Source organism: Gigantopelta aegis, chromosome 12 (assembly GCF_016097555.1).
Source record: "Gigantopelta aegis isolate Gae_Host chromosome 12, Gae_host_genome, whole genome shotgun sequence".
NCBI lineage: Eukaryota > Metazoa > Mollusca > Gastropoda > Neomphalida > Peltospiridae > Gigantopelta > Gigantopelta aegis.
The window spans coordinates 949,399-966,887 of NC_054710.1; the positions used below are offsets into that span (position 1 = coordinate 949,399).

The 17,489-nt window shown below is 36.5% G+C and overlaps 1 protein-coding gene across 1 annotated transcript in view; it reads right to left on the minus strand.

Moving 5' to 3' along the window:
• Positions 1 to 17,489, minus strand: part of LOC121386537 — a 94,374-nt gene that overhangs the window by 18,573 nt on the left and 58,312 nt on the right. Inside the window, exons 7-10 of the mRNA XM_041517474.1 lie at positions 6,738 to 6,977; positions 5,584 to 5,604; positions 3,544 to 3,564; positions 2,787 to 2,807 (exon numbers count right to left, since the gene is read on the minus strand). Of these exons, the coding sequence (XP_041373408.1) occupies positions 2,787 to 2,807; positions 3,544 to 3,564; positions 5,584 to 5,604; positions 6,738 to 6,977 (303 nt within the window). The remainder of the gene's footprint in view (positions 1 to 2,786; positions 2,808 to 3,543; positions 3,565 to 5,583; positions 5,605 to 6,737; positions 6,978 to 17,489) is intronic.

Sequence of the window (17,489 nt, forward strand, 5' to 3'; positions counted from 1 at the left end):
AAATTAGATATATACAAACTCTTAAGAAGGATGTCAATACCTTATACTTCAAAGAAAACAATGATAAATTAACCAAGTCTGTGTTAATCAAAGCATATAAATGAAGTAAATGCGCAAATTAGATATATACAAACTCTTAAGAAGGATGTCAATACCTTATACTTCAAAGAAAACAATGATAAATTAACCAAGTCTGTGTTAATCAAAGCATATAAATGAAGTAAATGCGCAAATTAGATATATACAAACTCTTAAGAAGGATGTCAATACCTTATACGTCAAAGAAAACAATGATAAATTAACTCTGTGTTAATCAAAGCTTCAAATTAGATAAACAATGTCATAATATTAACCCAAGTTCCTCTTTGAAACCTTGTTTAGACTGCATTTAATGTAAAATGGGTGGTGGTGTTGGTGGTGGTGGTTTCGGTAAAGATGTTGAACAACTGAAGAACAAGCATGAGGAACAGTAGTTCGTAAATTAACTGTTTAAATATATCTGACTAAATATGGTTGCACAGTTTAGTCAGACACTGATGGATTCACGTTAGCAATTGCAAAAACATTCCTCTACATATAATATTGGAAACATACCAGAATGATGGTTTTGCTTGCTTTTTATACTCTGAGATACACTGGTACCATTTCTAGCTACCCTAAAAATGCTGGTTACTGAGAACAAACTTCAATGATTTAGGCAGTTAACTTGCAAAGTGTATGACCTGACAGTAAATAAAGTACAATATTATCTACCTGGTTAGATATAAAACATGACATGGAAACCAGCTAACACCATGAATAGGTATTTTTTTCCAATTCCAGGAAGGGATCTTTTTTATATATATCACGCAAACAGGATAGTACATACCACGACCTTTGTTATACCAGTTGTGACCACTAGCTGGAATAAAAAGTAGTTGCATGCCCCAACAACGAATGTTTTACCACTTGGCTACATCCCACCCCTAAAACAATTGGATTTCACTTTGCTGTTTTTGTCAAATAATCTTCTCAGTAAAGATCCATAGATATTAAAAGATTCCTATCGTTATATTACAGTAACGTATTATTAAACAGATTATATTTTGAACAATACTTTTCTCTCCATTGTAAATACTTATGATATGGTGGGATCTTGTTGAACTCTTTTGAGATGTGTGATATGCTGTGATGCATTCACACATCTATGGTAACAAATAATGCTCCTGATAAGACCTGGATTTTGATTGTATAACTTTTATGACGAATAGTTGCCATCTTGTTTTTGGGCCATTTTCACCATAAAAGTAAATTTTCAGATTTGTATAAACTTAATGTATCCACATAGATGTTAATGCTTATGAAAACAAAAGCTATAAAAATTGATGGAATACCAGCTGCATACTTATTATTAGGCAATTTTCCGCCATTTTGTGTTTGGCCATTTTGAATCATAAAACTAATTTCTCAGATGTCACATATATACTTGTTTGCTTTCTTAATAGGTAGGATGTGTCTTAAAATGTTTATTTCTACAGAATTAAACATATCAGCTTTTTCATATCCCCATATTTCATATCCATAAAATAAAACTGGAAGAACCATCCAGTAGAACATTTTAAGTTTACATTCGGTTGACAGATAGGTGTCGTTTGATTTTGTTAGTATAAAGTACATGCCTTTAGTAGCCTGTTGTTTCAGTCTATTCTTAGTAATTCGAAAGTTGTTTAATTTTGTAAACGTTATTCCTAAGTATTTGTATTCTTTCACAGTTTCTAATATATTATTTCCAATCTTAAAACTATGTTTGTAATCTTTAGTGTCACAGTTTCTAATATATTATTTCCAATCTTAAAACTATGTTTGTAATCTGACGTCACAGTTAAAAATCAATATTTTCCTTTTGTTACCGTTTATTTTAAATTTCCATTTACTGAAATATTAATAAAACATATTTAAGGAGTGTTGTAGGTCTGCAGCAGTGGTTAATAATAGGGCAGTATCGACAGTAACAGTGTCACTAGATTGTTATTGTATAACTGATGCCCGTTAAACAATATATAATTAGCAATCTTCAAACTAATTAGGATTGTGTCTTCTTTTTCTTCCTTTTTAAAAAGGAACATAACGTCAAAATTAGTTTTGAACTCGGAAATAAATAGTACAGAGCTGAACTTTTCAGGATAGTTGTACAATATCTTCAGTAACAAGATATATAATAGTAATAATATATCAACAGTTTATGAGGTGTGCTAACTTTTCTATAGACGTAAATGTATATTTATCGTTCGGTAACATGATTAAGCCATTAACATATTTTCATCTTCAAACTTTGAGAGCCCGTAATAAACTATCAGACGGCCATCGCACGCACATTTTAAACATTTGCGATCAGAATTTACAAGAAAAATAAGAATAAAAGTATGTATTAGTATTTAAGTTTTAAAAAATAAGAGTAAAAACAAAAATGTTAATGTAAGGATACACTGGCGTGGTTGGGTTGGTGGTGGAAACCCACAATGGGGGGGGGGGGGGGGGGGGGGGCGGGGGGGGTTAAGGACCCATACAATGTATGTATGTATGATTCTACATCATTTAATACAGTGAAAAAAGTAGTTCGACTGGAGGTTCACAATTAATCAAAATTGAGGTAGTGGTGGTTGAAAACATTTTGGGGAGAACGAAGTACCGTTCTCGACGTTCTTGACATGTTGTAACCTCCTAAACATTTGTTTGATTTATTTCGATGCCTGGAAGGTTCGTTAATATAAAAAATTAAAACAAATAAAAGAAGACACATTACTTACCACCCCCTTCTGCAGCAGGAACTAAAGAGGAAAGAAAAGAAAACTGTACATGAACCATTTCTGATACCTGATTATTGGATAATCTGTGAGCATAACTCCCCACTAAGATTCATCAGTATTCAATATGTCATTTGAATGGATGTCCAAAAATCCCCAGCAGTGTTATTGGGAATATATAATATATACCCACACACACACATACATACATAAAATAGCATATATACCTAACCTATACATTATGAATATCCATACTACATAAACATAATACACATTTAACACATACACACAAATCACACACGAGAAAGAGATAACTGAGGAGAACCAGACATTCAGAGAGGAGAGAGAGATAGAGGAGAGACACATAGGACGATGAAGAGCCGAAAGGTGCGGAGGAGAGAGAGTACCCCGTTATACACATAATAATATAATTTATAAACAGAAAAAAATAGGTTCTCCTGGTTTTTAATAAAAAATTATGATCAACACAAAGTTTATCATTGGTTCAGAGGACCATCAGAAGTATATGAGTAATTGAGTGTATAATTTAACATTTGAAACAGAACAGAGATGAAAACGAGAGATGGTGGGGGTCGTTCAAAACATTTATGTGAGAAACGAAGTTCGAACGTTCTCGCGTTAGATTGAAACGCTGTAACCTCCAGAAACGACATTTCTTGGGTCTGATATTTCTATGCTTGGAAGGATTCGTTAATATGAAGAAATTAAACAACATAAACACAACACACACATTACTTACCATCGTGATCCTCAGCAGGAACTAAGAGGAAAGAAACCAAAAAAAGACAGGAATCATTCTGATACCTGATTATTTTTGGATAATCTGGGAGCAGTAACTCCCTCCATAAGAAGAATCAGTAGTCAATGAGGTCATTTAAGGACTGTCCAAATCGACGGACAGGGAGGTTATTGACTAGAAGAAAGGAGGAGAAGGAGAATCAAGGGAGAAAGGGGGGTTAGACACGAGGGGGAAGAGGGAGAGGGAATGTAAAGAGAGGGAGAGAGGAGGGGGAGGGAGAGAAAGAGAGGGAAGAGAGAGAGAGAGAGGGGAAAGGGGGGAGGGGAAAAGAAAAAAGAGGGAAGAGGGGGGAGAGAAGATGCAGGGAAGGAGGGAAGAGGAAAGAGCGAGAGAAAACGTGAAAGTGTAGACGGGAGAGGAGGAGAAGAGAGTAGGGAAAAGAGGGAGGGGGGGGAAGGGGGAAGGGAGAGGAAAAAGGGGACAGGGAGGGGGTCGAACGGATGGGAGGCCCAAAGGCGGAGGAGGGGTTAAGAGGGAGAGAGGGGGGGCGTCGGGGGAGACGAGGAGGCGAAGGGGAGGGGGAGAGGGGGAGGGGGGGGAAAGGGGAAAGGGATCGGGAGGGGAACGGAGAAGGGGGGATGGAAAAGCTCAGAAAGAGGGAGCGGGATGAGAGGAGAGGGGGGGAGGGAAGAGAGGAAGGGGATTGTAAGGAGGGGGGAAGGGGGAAGAGAGGGGGGAAAAGAAAAGGGAGGAGAGGGGGAAGAAGAGGAAAAGAGGAAAGAAAAAAGGAGAAGGGAGGAAAGACAAAGGAGAAAGGAAGGGAGGAGGAGAAGGGATAAAGGAGAGACGAGAAGAAAAAAAAGAGGGAGAAGAAAAGAGAAACAGAGTGGGAGAGAGAAGAAAGAAAGAGGAAGAGAGAATGGAGAGGATGAGGGACGGAGAGGAGGGGGGGGGGGGGGAGGAGGAGGGGGAGAGAAAAAAAGAAAAGAAGGAAAGGGAAGAAAAAGAGGAGGAGAGGGTTGCGGAAGGAACAAGAAAGGGAGAGAGAAGAGAGAGAGGAGGAGAGGGGAAGAACATGGGGGAGGAGAGGTTGGAGATCAAAATGAAAAAGAGGAGAGGAAAAGAGGGAAAATGGTAGAATAAAAAAAGAAAAAAGAATGAGGGGAAGAGAGGGAGACCAGGAGAGGGGAGACTAAAAAAAGAGAGAGAAAAGGAGAGAGAGAGAGGAGAGTAGAAGGAGAAAAAAGAAAAAAAAGGAGGAAAAGGGAAGTAAAAGGGGAAGCGAGGAAGAGAGAAAGAAGGAGGGAAAGAGAGGAGAGGAGGGTGATGGCGAGAGGGGGAGATGAAGAGAGAAAGAGAAACGAGGGGTGAAACTGAAGAGAGGAGTCAAAGGGGGAGCAAGGGGGAGAGAGGAGAGGATGAAAGGAGAAAGCAACAGAGAGAGATGAGAAAGAAGAGAGATCAAGGTAAAAAGTAGAAAGTATCCCCGTGGGGATGCCAAGAACAGCAAAAAGACGGGAACAAGCGATGAAAGGTTTCTCTATACATTGACAAAACTATAAAGGGGAAAAAGGAAAATGGTCCAAAAGGTGGTGTTGGAATAAACAAACGGCAAATAAATTAGACCAAATGGGGATATTCCTTTATCAAACAAAGCGGTTTGCTATTTTTAATGATGTGGGAAAGACACAATTCTGTAAAGTTTAAAGTTATTGTCACTCTAATAATAATGATAATGAAAAAGAGTCCTGTTTTTTAATAAAAGTATGATCAAATCAAAGTTTTATCATGTTCAGGAAGATACCAAAGAAAACATGAGTAAGGGAGTGTAATAAAAAGGGAAAAACAGTGGAAATAGAATAAAAGAGAAGGTAAAGGTGGTGGTCGTTCAAACCATTTTATGGAGAACGAGTACCGTGTCGGCAACGGGAGAGTGAAATGTTGACAAGTGCTAAAACATTTGTTTAAGATTATTTCTATGCCTGCAAGATCGTTAAGATGGAAAAAATACAAAAACTAAAACACAGAAAGAAGACTTACCACCCGTTGCTGCAGCAGGAGCTAAAGAGGAAATAGAACAAAAAATGTAGATGAATTTTTTCTGATTACCTGATTATTGGCTAGTAGAGAAAAGTGTGTTATTAATTCTCATTAAACAGTCATCAGTATTCAATCTGTTCTTTGAAAAAGTTGCCCAACTTCAAAACAGTGTTATTGATAGAGAGAGGAGAGAGAGAGGAGAGAGAGAGAGAGAGAGAGTAGAGAGAGAGAGAGGGGAGAGGAGAGACGAGAGAGAGGAGAGGGGGGGGGGAGGGGGGCCAAGATACCCCCGTGGACCCACCAACTGAGCTGCAATTACTTGCTGATTTGTTTCCCCCTATGCATAGGATGGCCTATTCAACCAGGAAAAGGAAAATGGCTGCAGATGTGTGTTGTGATACAGAAACAGGCAAATAAATTGACCAAATTGGATATTTCTTGATCAAACACAGCCGTTTGCTATTTTTGTGATCTGGAAAGATATATTTTACTGCTAACAAGTTTAAATGTCTCCAGTACAATTAGTCCTTTTTTAATAATGTATCATCAAATCAAAGTTTATCATGTTCAGACCATCATGAGTAAAATGAACAGCCAAGTGCCATATATTTATTATTAAAAAATAATAGCGATAATCATTCACAGAAATATTATTTCGGCGATCTTTTTTGTATAGCATAACACCCATTATTGCTAACTGCATTCTATATATTTATTCCACATTAAACTATTCCCTGTGGTTAACAAAACTGAACATATCGATTTACCTAATTTCCAACATCCATTTCTAAACATTGATTTTGTAGACCAGATGTATGTGGAGTCTTCATAAAAGAAAGACCAGCTCAAAGTTCTGTCAGCTAACGATTCGCAAACTATTTGATTGGTTCGCAACGTGGCCATTTCGTTTACAACACTACATTCTTCACCCTCAATCGAACCTCGAAGCGGTGGGGCATGGGCAGTTTAGCTGTTATGGGTCCTGGGTGGGTTATAATCGTATTCTTGTGTTACAAACACACTCGGCTCCAGATGTAACATAAACAAAAAACAACGGTATTTCATTATCACTCATCAAACCTTGCTCAGGACAAAACGGTGACGGGAAGCAAGGTATATATTCTTCCTATGAGTCAGTCTACAGATAAACTTACCACAATGTTTCTCATAGTGGCTGTAATTCCTATACATTGCCCTTTCGTCTGCAACGTCACCACTATACGTGTAGCAAAATCCAGAAATGGAGTGACTAAAGGCAAACGAGGTGCACTTGAGATCGCTCTCACAATAAGCCTTGCATGATTCAAACTCCTGACCTTCACGCCTTGATAAAACGTGTTCATAGCCCATGGCGACACGACCAGGGAACTCAGTGTATGCACAAGTTTCATCCGCTGTAAAAAATTAAGAAGAGAAACAAAGGATACTAACACACATGCATATTTACAAACACATCGCACATGCACATGCACCAAAACACACACAAATACACAATTCTGTGCACATACATAAACACACACACAAACTCACACAAATACACACGTCTATACACACATATACGCGCGCGCACACACACACACACACCTCAGTGCATTCCATCATAAAATGTTACATATTGTTCTTCAAATGGCATAAAACACATATCCATACACATATACACACAAACACATATATACTCATACACACACAAATACACATATACGCACACAGACACACAAACGCGCGTGCGCGCACACACACATACACACACGTGGACACAAATGTATACACACATATCCCCACATACATACATACATACATACACACATACATGAATACATGCATGGATACAATTCAGGCGATTCGATGACACAGGGTTGTCTTCCAGCAACGGCATGGAAAAAAAATTGCGGCCAGAAGGGATTTAATTATCCCCTGCGCCAGTGCGTTTATATCTATGTATGTAACAGTCAACCTCGACATACATACAATATATAGATATTCATACATCAATACATACATACATACATACATACATACATACATATATGAATACATGCATGGATACAATTCGGGCGATTCGGTGACACAGCAACATGGAACATTTTGTGACGCCAAAAGCAATTTAATTATCACGTGCCAGTGCGTTAATTTCTAGGTATGTAACAGTCAACCTCGACATACCTACAATATATAGATATTTATATATAAATACATACTAACCAGTGCCGGGTCTGCCCACTGTTTCATGCACGTAAGCGGGATCGACCGCGTAGATTGTAGGCCCCATGCATGTGGTTGGGTTAAAGAGCATCATTTGTTATGGAAGCCTCAATAGCTCATCGTGGTTAGTCTGGAATTTTGGAGCGATTCGGTGTCACAGGTTCAAGTCCCAGCAACGGCATGGGACGATTTGTGAGGCCAGAAAGGATTCAATTATCCCCTGTGCCAGTGCGTTAATATATATGTATGTAACAGTCAACCTCGACATACATCCTTACATAAATACATACACACATACAGCAATACATACAGCAATACATACATTCACATATATACACACACGCACACGCACGCACGCACACACATACACATACACATACACATACACACATCTATCTATCTATCTATCTATATATATAGATATATATATATATATATCATATATATCTTACATCTTCAGTGCAATCATAGTATGTGATATTTTTCAGATCACATACATTAAGAATGTGATAACTTTGCAAATTAGATGCAAACTAGTCGAGGTCTCGGCACTGGGTTTATTGATATTTATGCAAACGTACTTGGGTGACACTCCATGATCGACGTATGCATTCATAGTCATCAAATAAAAACATTTCAATGGCAATTTGACACTGAAAGCTGTCCAGCGTTCAGAAAAAGAAAAAAAACGTTAGGCATAACTTTATTTTGATATAAGGACATCCAAAATGACGTCTTTCGAGTTTGACGTCATTTCCATTCAAAAAATACACCGCGCCACATATTCTTACGTCATTTGAATATCTAGTAAGGGCAGACTGGAATTAAAATTGCGTGTACAGTTTACAAAAACATGTTGTATTAAATTTGAGCTTATATGATAAAGAGATTATTACCCTGGTGTATTTCGGTATCGTCAATATCATATATTAGGAATACAAATAATGTATTATGGTCGCCAAATGCTCGCATAATACAATTTTTATTCCTAATATATATTGACGATACCGAAAAACACTCTATGAATAACAACCTACCCCTCTCCCCCCCCCCCCCCCCCTCCCCCCTCTCCCCCCCCTCCCTCTCTCTCTCTCTCTCTCTCTCTCTCTCTCTCGATTGCCGAAATGCACCCTTTGCACAGGCTCCTATTTTTCAACTATCACAAACTGCATAAAATTGTGTAGCGCAGTGAAAGATTTTAAACTAAACTGATTTATGAATTATGTCTAGTGTTAACTAAATACGTTGTGCTGTTGGTAATCATAAGAATTGTTCGTCATTTTGTTGCGAATTTATTTATGTATAACAGTCACAAACTTCGCTACGCTACGCGATTTTATAAAATGTGTGACTGTTATACATTGATAAATTCACACAAATTTCCAAAGCTATGCATTAAAAATATAAATAGTTTATTTTGTAAAGACTGTATTAGTGTTTTTTTATGATTTCTATGTAGCCATTAAAGTTACAACGTTTGTACACTTTTTATCAGAACCAGTTTTTTTTTACAATTCCCATGTAAAAATAAACAAGAAACGTTGTTTAAACGGAAGTGGTTAGAAAAGGGTATTTCTCAGATTTGCGATTTTGTTAATGAAAAAGGTGAATTTTATAACTGAAAATAATTTAATGAACTATACGAATTAAATTTGTGTTTCTTAGAATACTACGGAGTCATTAATTCACTCAGGTCATACTTAAAGAAACTGAAAATGACACGACTACTATAGAGACAAACATATCTTTAGACGACTCGCCTGTTCAACGTAAACTCTGCTCTGTCCTGAAAGGCTCCAAATTATTTTATTATACATTAATGTTTTCTGATAATCGAAATACCGCTATGGCAAAATGGCACTGTCATTTCACCATGGAGCTTAACTGGTCTACTATTTATCTAAAACCATTTATAACCACGCTGGAAACAAAGTTAAGATGGTTCCAATATAGAATAGTACACAGAATATTGACTACTAACACATTTGCCTATAAGTTGAAACTTGTTGATAGTGAAGCGTGCAGCTTTTGTCATAAAAGTAAAGAATCTATAATACATCTATTTTGGGAATGTGATATTGTTTAAGAATTCTGGAATACATTTTTAAATTGGTTATTGGCATCTTGTAATCATATAAGTAACCTAAAACTCTCTCTTGATCTTGTTATATTCGGACATAAGAAGCGCATTAGGACAGACACCGTTTTTGATCTCTTATTACTTTCAGCAAAATATTTTATATATCAATGTAAAGGCCACAAGATACAGCTAGACATTACACGTTTTAAATGTGAAATTAAACAAAGATACATTGTAGAAAAACATAGACACTTCAGTAACAACAGTATCAATAGCTTCTTTACTAAGTGGTCCATGTACCATTCTCTCTTTGAAAACATAACTTGATAATTCAAGTAATCGGTTATTTATTTACTTATGTATGTTACACCTTCCTTTCCCCCACAACCAACAGTTCATACGTTAAAACATGAAATGTTAGTAAAATAGGTTCGCAGAACTTTGCAAGACTGCACAGGAAATTAATATGTTTTACCATATATGAAATATAAAGGATTTTTCAAACAGTAACTACGTTTACATACATGTGTATATGAGTTAGTGAGCGAGTGAGCATGTGTGTGTGTGTGTGTGTGTGTGTGTGTGTATGTTAAGTCTTTTCTGTTTTGTTTCTTCTTTTTTATTGTATTTTTTTTTTTATTACTATTATTATTATTTTTTATTATTATTATTATTGGTTTATTTATTTATTCATAACAGGTTTTTTTATTATTATTACATTTATAAACCATAGTGGTATCATTTGTCTTGTTTTGTTTACATGATTTGTATAGTTTATGAAAGTTTACTTAAAATCTAATAATTATGTCATGTACTGGTGCTGTCCGCGACTCATGTCTTGTCTTCAGCATGAGTTGTCTGTCATGTAAATGAGGGACTTGAATAAATATGTAAAAAATAAAAAAATAAAACATAAAACATAAATAAATAAAAAATCACACAAAAAATCACTAACAATTCTAATATATACCGTAAATCCTTGAATAGAAGCCTGCCTCGATTAGAGGCTGGGTATCAAAGCATCACAAGAAAAATAGAGATCTGCCTTGAATAGAAGCATGCATCGATTAGAGGCCGGGTCTCAGAGAATCACAAGAAAAATAGAGATCTGCCTTGAATAGAAGCCTGCCTTACATAAAGCCCAACTTCTGCTACTGTAGCTTTGTCAGGTTAATGGGAACATTATAGTCCTCACTCCGTTGCTTGACGTCATAAGCTAATATAAAATCATAGAAGAATGATATTACAGCAAGGGTGTGTTAGAAACGTATCCATGAAAAATAAACAGAACCCTGCCTTGTATATATATAGTTTATTACCAAAGTGTGTTTCGGTATCGTCAATATCATATATTAGGAATTCTAATTGTATTATGTTAGCCTCTGGCGAGCATAATACATTATATTTAATCCTAATGTATGATATGGACGATACCGAAAGACACATGGATAATAATACCTGTATCATATAATCTCAAGTTTAATACAACATGTTTTTGTAAACTGTACACGCAACTTTAATTCCAGTCCACCATTACTTAATATTTAAATGACGTAAGAATACTGTAAACCTGCACTGCATGCATATTAATGTTGTGTCATCCGCGCCCAACCTCAAGTCGCGAAATTTATATGCACACATTATTTTTACAAGCATTATTTTTTTACAACTGCGAAAGGTCATTAGTGAAATTTAAATATTGCGAACATGCAACTTAGGTACGTATTAGCGGAAAGAAAGCCACGTTGCATCATTAATCAGATTTACAATACGTGATGTGGTGTCTTTTTGAATGAAAATGACGTCAAACTTAATTATGGGCATCTTTACATAAAAATAAACTATTGCTTTACGTTTTTGTTTGTTGTTGTTGTTGTTTTTTGTTTGTTTTTTTGTGGGGGGTTTTCTAAATGCTGAACTGCTTTCAGTGTACAATTGCTATTGAAATGTTTGTTTTTTATTATTTTTTATTTGATGAATGCACACATCATTTATTGAGTGTCATTACTATATTGTTATCTTATCGTGTGTGTTTGTGAGGCTGTGTGTATGTGCGTGCGTGGATGTATCTGTGAAAGGAAATGTGTGTACGTGAATGTGCGTGCGTACTTATGTGTATGTACATTTATGTATGTGTAGCATATGGATGCAGATATGTATATTAAATCTATGTTCTTTACTGTTGTTAAAACTAGTTCATATGGATGCAGATAAGTATATTAAATCTATGTTCTTTACTGTTGTTAAAACTAGTTCATATGGATGCAGATATGTATATTAAATCTATGTTCTTTACTGTTGTTAAAACTAGTTCATTTGGATGCAGATATGTATATTAAATCTATGTTCTTTACTGTTGTTAAAACTAGTTCATATGGATGCAGATATGTATATTAAATCTATGTTCTTTACTGTTGTTAAAACTAGTTCATAGGGATGCAGATATGTATATTAAATCTATGTTCTTTACTGTTGTTAAAACTAGTTCATTTGTTTGCAGATATGTATATTAAATCTATGTTCTTTACTGTTGTTAAAACTAGTTCATATGGATGCAGATATGTATATTAAATCTATGTTCTTTACTGTTGTTAAAACTAGTTCATATGGATGCAGATATGTATATTAAATCTATGTTCTTTACTGTTGTTAAAACTAGTTCATTTGTTTGCAGATATGTATATTAAATCTATGTTCTTTACTGTTGTTAAAACTAGTTCATATGGATGCAGATATGTATATTAAATCTATGTTCTTTACTGTTGTTAAAACTAGTTCATTTGTTTGCAGATATGTATATTAAATCTATGTTCTTTACTGTTGTTAAAACTAGTTCATATGGATGCAGATATGTATATTAAATCTATGTTCTTTACTGTTGTTAAAACTAGTTCATATGTTTGCTTTCTTTGTCTTGTATTAAATACAAAGCTATCCCCTTAACCAGTGGACTCATACAGTGGTTGCAACAAAGATTGTATTGTATTGTGTTGTAATACAAAGCTGTCCCCTTAACCAGTGGACTCATACAGTGGTTGCAACAAAGATTGTATTGTATTGTATTGTGTTGTAATACAAAGCTGTCCCCTTAACCAGTGGACTCATACAGTGGTTGCAACAAAGATTGTATTGTATTGTGTTGTAATACAAAGCTGTCCCCTTAACCAGTGGACTCATACAGTGGTTGCAACAAAGATTGTATTGTATTGTGTTGTAATACAAAGCTGTCCCCTTAACCAGTGGACTCATACAGTGGTTGCAACAAAGATTGTATTGTATTGTGTTGTAATACAAAGCTATCCCCTTAACCAGTGGACTCATACAGTGGTTGCAACAAAGATTGTATTGTATTGTGTTGTAATACAAAGCTATCCCCTTAACCAGTGGACTCATACAGTGGTTGCAACGAAGATTGTATTGTATTGTGTTGTAATACAAAGCTATCCCCTTAACCAGTGGACTCATACAGTGGTTGCAACAAAGATTGTATTGTATTGTGTTGTAATACAAAGCTGTCCCCTTAACCAGTGGACTCATACAGTGGTTGCAACAAAGATTGTATTGTATTGTGTTGTAATACAAAGCTGTCCCCTTAACCAGTGGACTCATACAGTGGTTGCAACAAAGATTGTATTGTATTGTGTTGTAATACAAAGCTATCCCCTTAACCAGTGGACTCATACAGTGGTTGCAACAAAGATTGTATTGTATTGTGTTGTAATACAAAGCTATCCCCTTAACCAGTGGACTCATACAGTGGTTGCAACAAAGATTGTATTGTATTGTGTTGTAATACAAAGCTGTCCCCTTTAACCAGTGGACTCATACAGTGGTTGCAACAAAGATTGTATTGTATTGTGTTGTAATACAAAGCTGTCCCCTTAACCAGTGGACTCATACAGTGGTTGCAACAAAGATTGTATTGTATTGTGTTGTAATACAAAGCTATCCCCTTAACCAGTGGACTCATACAGTGGTTGCAACAAAGATTGTATTGTATTGTGTTGTAATACAAAGCTATCCCCTTAACCAGTGGACTCATACAGTGGTTGCAACAAAGATTGTATTGTATTGTGTTGTAATACAAAGCTGTCCCCTTAACCAGTGGACTCATACAGTGGTTGCAACAAAGATTGTATTGTATTGTGTTGTAATACAAAGCTATCCCCTTAACCAGTGGACTCATACAGTGGTTGCAACGAAGATTGTATTGTATTGTGTTGTAATACAAAGCTATCCCCTTAACCAGTGGACTCATACAGTGGTTGCAACAAAGATTGTATTGTATTGTAATACAAAGCTGTCCCCTTAACCAGTGGACTCATACAGTGGTTGCAACAAAGATTGTATTGTATTGTGTTGTAATACAAAGCTGTCCCCTTAACCAGTGGACTCATACAGTGGTTGCAACAAAGATTGTATTGTATTGTGTTGTAATACAAAGCTATCCCCTTAACCAGTGGACTCATACAGTGGTTGCAACAAAGATTGTATTGTATTGTGTTGTAATACAAAGCTGTCCCCTTAACCAGTGGACTCATACAGTGGTTGCAACAAAGATTGTATTGTATTGTGTTGTAATACAAAGCTATCCCCTTAACCAGTGGACTCATACAGTGGTTGCAACAAAGATTGTATTGTATTGTGTTGTAATACAAAGCTGTCCCCTTTAACCAGTGGACTCATACAGTGGTTGCAACAAAGATTGTATTGTATTGTGTTGTAATACAAAGCTGTCCCCTTAACCAGTGGACTCATACAGTGGTTGCAACAAAGATTGTATTGTATTGTGTTGTAATACAAAGCTATCCCCTTAACCAGTGGACTCATACAGTGGTTGCAACAAAGATTGTATTGTATTGTGTTGTAATACAAAGCTGTCCCCTTAACCAGTGGACTCATACAGTGGTTGCAACAAAGATTGTATTGTATTGTGTTGTAATACAAAGCTATCCCCTTAACCAGTGGACTCATACAGTGGTTCCCCCAAACCCCCCCCCCCCCCCCCCGCAACAAAGATTGTATTGTATTGTGTTGTAATACAAAGCTGTCCCCTTAACCAGTGGACTCATACAGTGGTTGCAACAAAGATTGTATTGTATTGTATTGTGTTGTAATACAAAGCTATCCCCTTAACCAGTGGACTCATACAGTGGTTGCAACAAAGATTGTATTGTATTGTGTTGTAATACAAAGCTATCCCCTTAACCAGTGGACTCATACAGTGGTTGCAACGAAGATTGTATTGTATTGTGTTGTAATACAAAGCAGTCCCCTTAACCAGTGGACTCATACAGTGGTTGCAACAAAGATTGTATTGTATTGTGTTGTAATACAAAGCTATCCCCTTAACCAGTGGACTCATACAGTGGTTGCAACAAAGATTGTATTGTATTGTGTTGTAATACAAAGCTGTCCCCTTTAACCAGTGGACTCATACAGTGGTTGCAACAAAGATTGTATTGTATTGTGTTGTAATACAAAGCTGTCCCCTTAACCAGTGGACTCATACAGTGGTTGCAACAAAGATTGTATTGTATTGTGTTGTAATACAAAGCTATCCCCTTAACCAGTGGACTCATACAGTGGTTGCAACAAAGATTGTATTGTATTGTGTTGTAATACAAAGCTATCCCCTTAACCAGTGGACTCATACAGTGGTTGCAACAAAGATTGTATTGTATTGTGTTGTAATACAAAGCTGTCCCCTTAACCAGTGGACTCATACAGTGGTTGCAACAAAGATTGTATTGTATTGTGTTGTAATACAAAGCTATCCCCTTAACCAGTGGACTCATACAGTGGTTGCAACGAAGATTGTATTGTATTGTGTTGTAATACAAAGCTATCCCCTTAACCAGTGGACTCATACAGTGGTTGCAACAAAGATTGTATTGTATTGTGTTGTAATACAAAGCTGTCCCCTTAACCAGTGGACTCATACAGTGGTTGCAACAAAGATTGTATTGTATTGTGTTGTAATACAAAGCTGTCCACTTAACCAGTGGACTCATACAGTGGTTGCAACAAAGATTGTATTGTATTGTGTTGTAATACAAAGCTATCCCCTTAACCAGTGGACTCATACAGTGGTTGCAACAAAGATTGTATTGTATTGTGTTGTAATACAAAGCTGTCCCCTTAACCAGTGGACTCATACAGTGGTTGCAACAAAGATTGTATTGTATTGTGTTGTAATACAAAGCTATCCCCTTAACCAGTGGACTCATACAGTGGTTGCAACAAAGATTGTATTGTATTGTGTTGTAATACAAAGCTGTCCCCTTTAACCAGTGGACTCATACAGTGGTTGCAACAAAGATTGTATTGTATTGTGTTGTAATACAAAGCTGTCCCCTTAACCAGTGGACTCATACAGTGGTTGCAACAAAGATTGTATTGTATTGTGTTGTAATACAAAGCTATCCCCTTAACCAGTGGACTCATACAGTGGTTGCAACAAAGATTGTATTGTATTGTGTTGTAATACAAAGCTGTCCCCTTAACCAGTGGACTCATACAGTGGTTGCAACAAAGATTGTATTGTATTGTGTTGTAATACAAAGCTATCCCCTTAACCAGTGGACTCATACAGTGGTTGCAACAAAGATTGTATTGTATTGTGTTGTAATACAAAGCTGTCCCCTTAACCAGTGGACTCATACAGTGGTTGCAACAAAGATTGTATTGTATTGTATTGTGTTGTAATACAAAGCTATCCCCTTAACCAGTGGACTCATACAGTGGTTGCAACAAAGATTGTATTGTATTGTGTTGTAATACAAAGCTATCCCCTTAACCAGTGGACTCATACAGTGGTTGCAACGAAGATTGTATTGTATTGTGTTGTAATACAAAGCTGTCCCGTTAACCAGTGGACTCATACAGTGGTTGCAACAAAGATTGTATTGTATTGTGTTGTAATACAAAGCTGTCCCGTTAACCAGTGGACTCATACAGTGGTTGCAACGAAGATTGTATTGTATTGTGTTGTAATACAAAGCTGTCCCCTTAACCAGTGGACTCATACAGTGGTTGCAACAAAGATTGTATTGTATTGTGTTGTAATACAAAGCTGTCCCCTTAACCAGTGGACTCATACAGTGGTTGCAACAAAGATTGTATTGTATTGTGTTGTAATACAAAGCTGTCCCGTTAACCAGTGGACTCATACAGTGGTTGCAACGAAGATTGTATTGTATTGTGTTGTAATACAAAGCTGTCCCCTTAACCAGTGGACTCATACAGTGGTTGCAACAAAGATTGTATTGTATTGTGTTGTAATACAAAGCTGTCCCCTTAACCAGTGGACTCATACAGTGGTTGCAACAAAGATTGTATTGTATTGTGTTGTAATACAAAGCTGTCCCCTTAACCAGTGGACTCATACAGTGGTTGCAACAAAGATTGTATTGTATTGTGTTGTAATACAAAGCTATCCCCTTAACCAGTGGACTCATACAGTGGTTGCAACAAAGATTGTATTGTATTGTGTTGTAATACAAAATCACACATCGTTGCAACGATATTTACATCATCCGGCCACAATTTGTCAGGAACAAACGCACATCAATGTTATTCTGTTTGCTGCACCGACATTCATGCATTTCGACACTGACAGTGT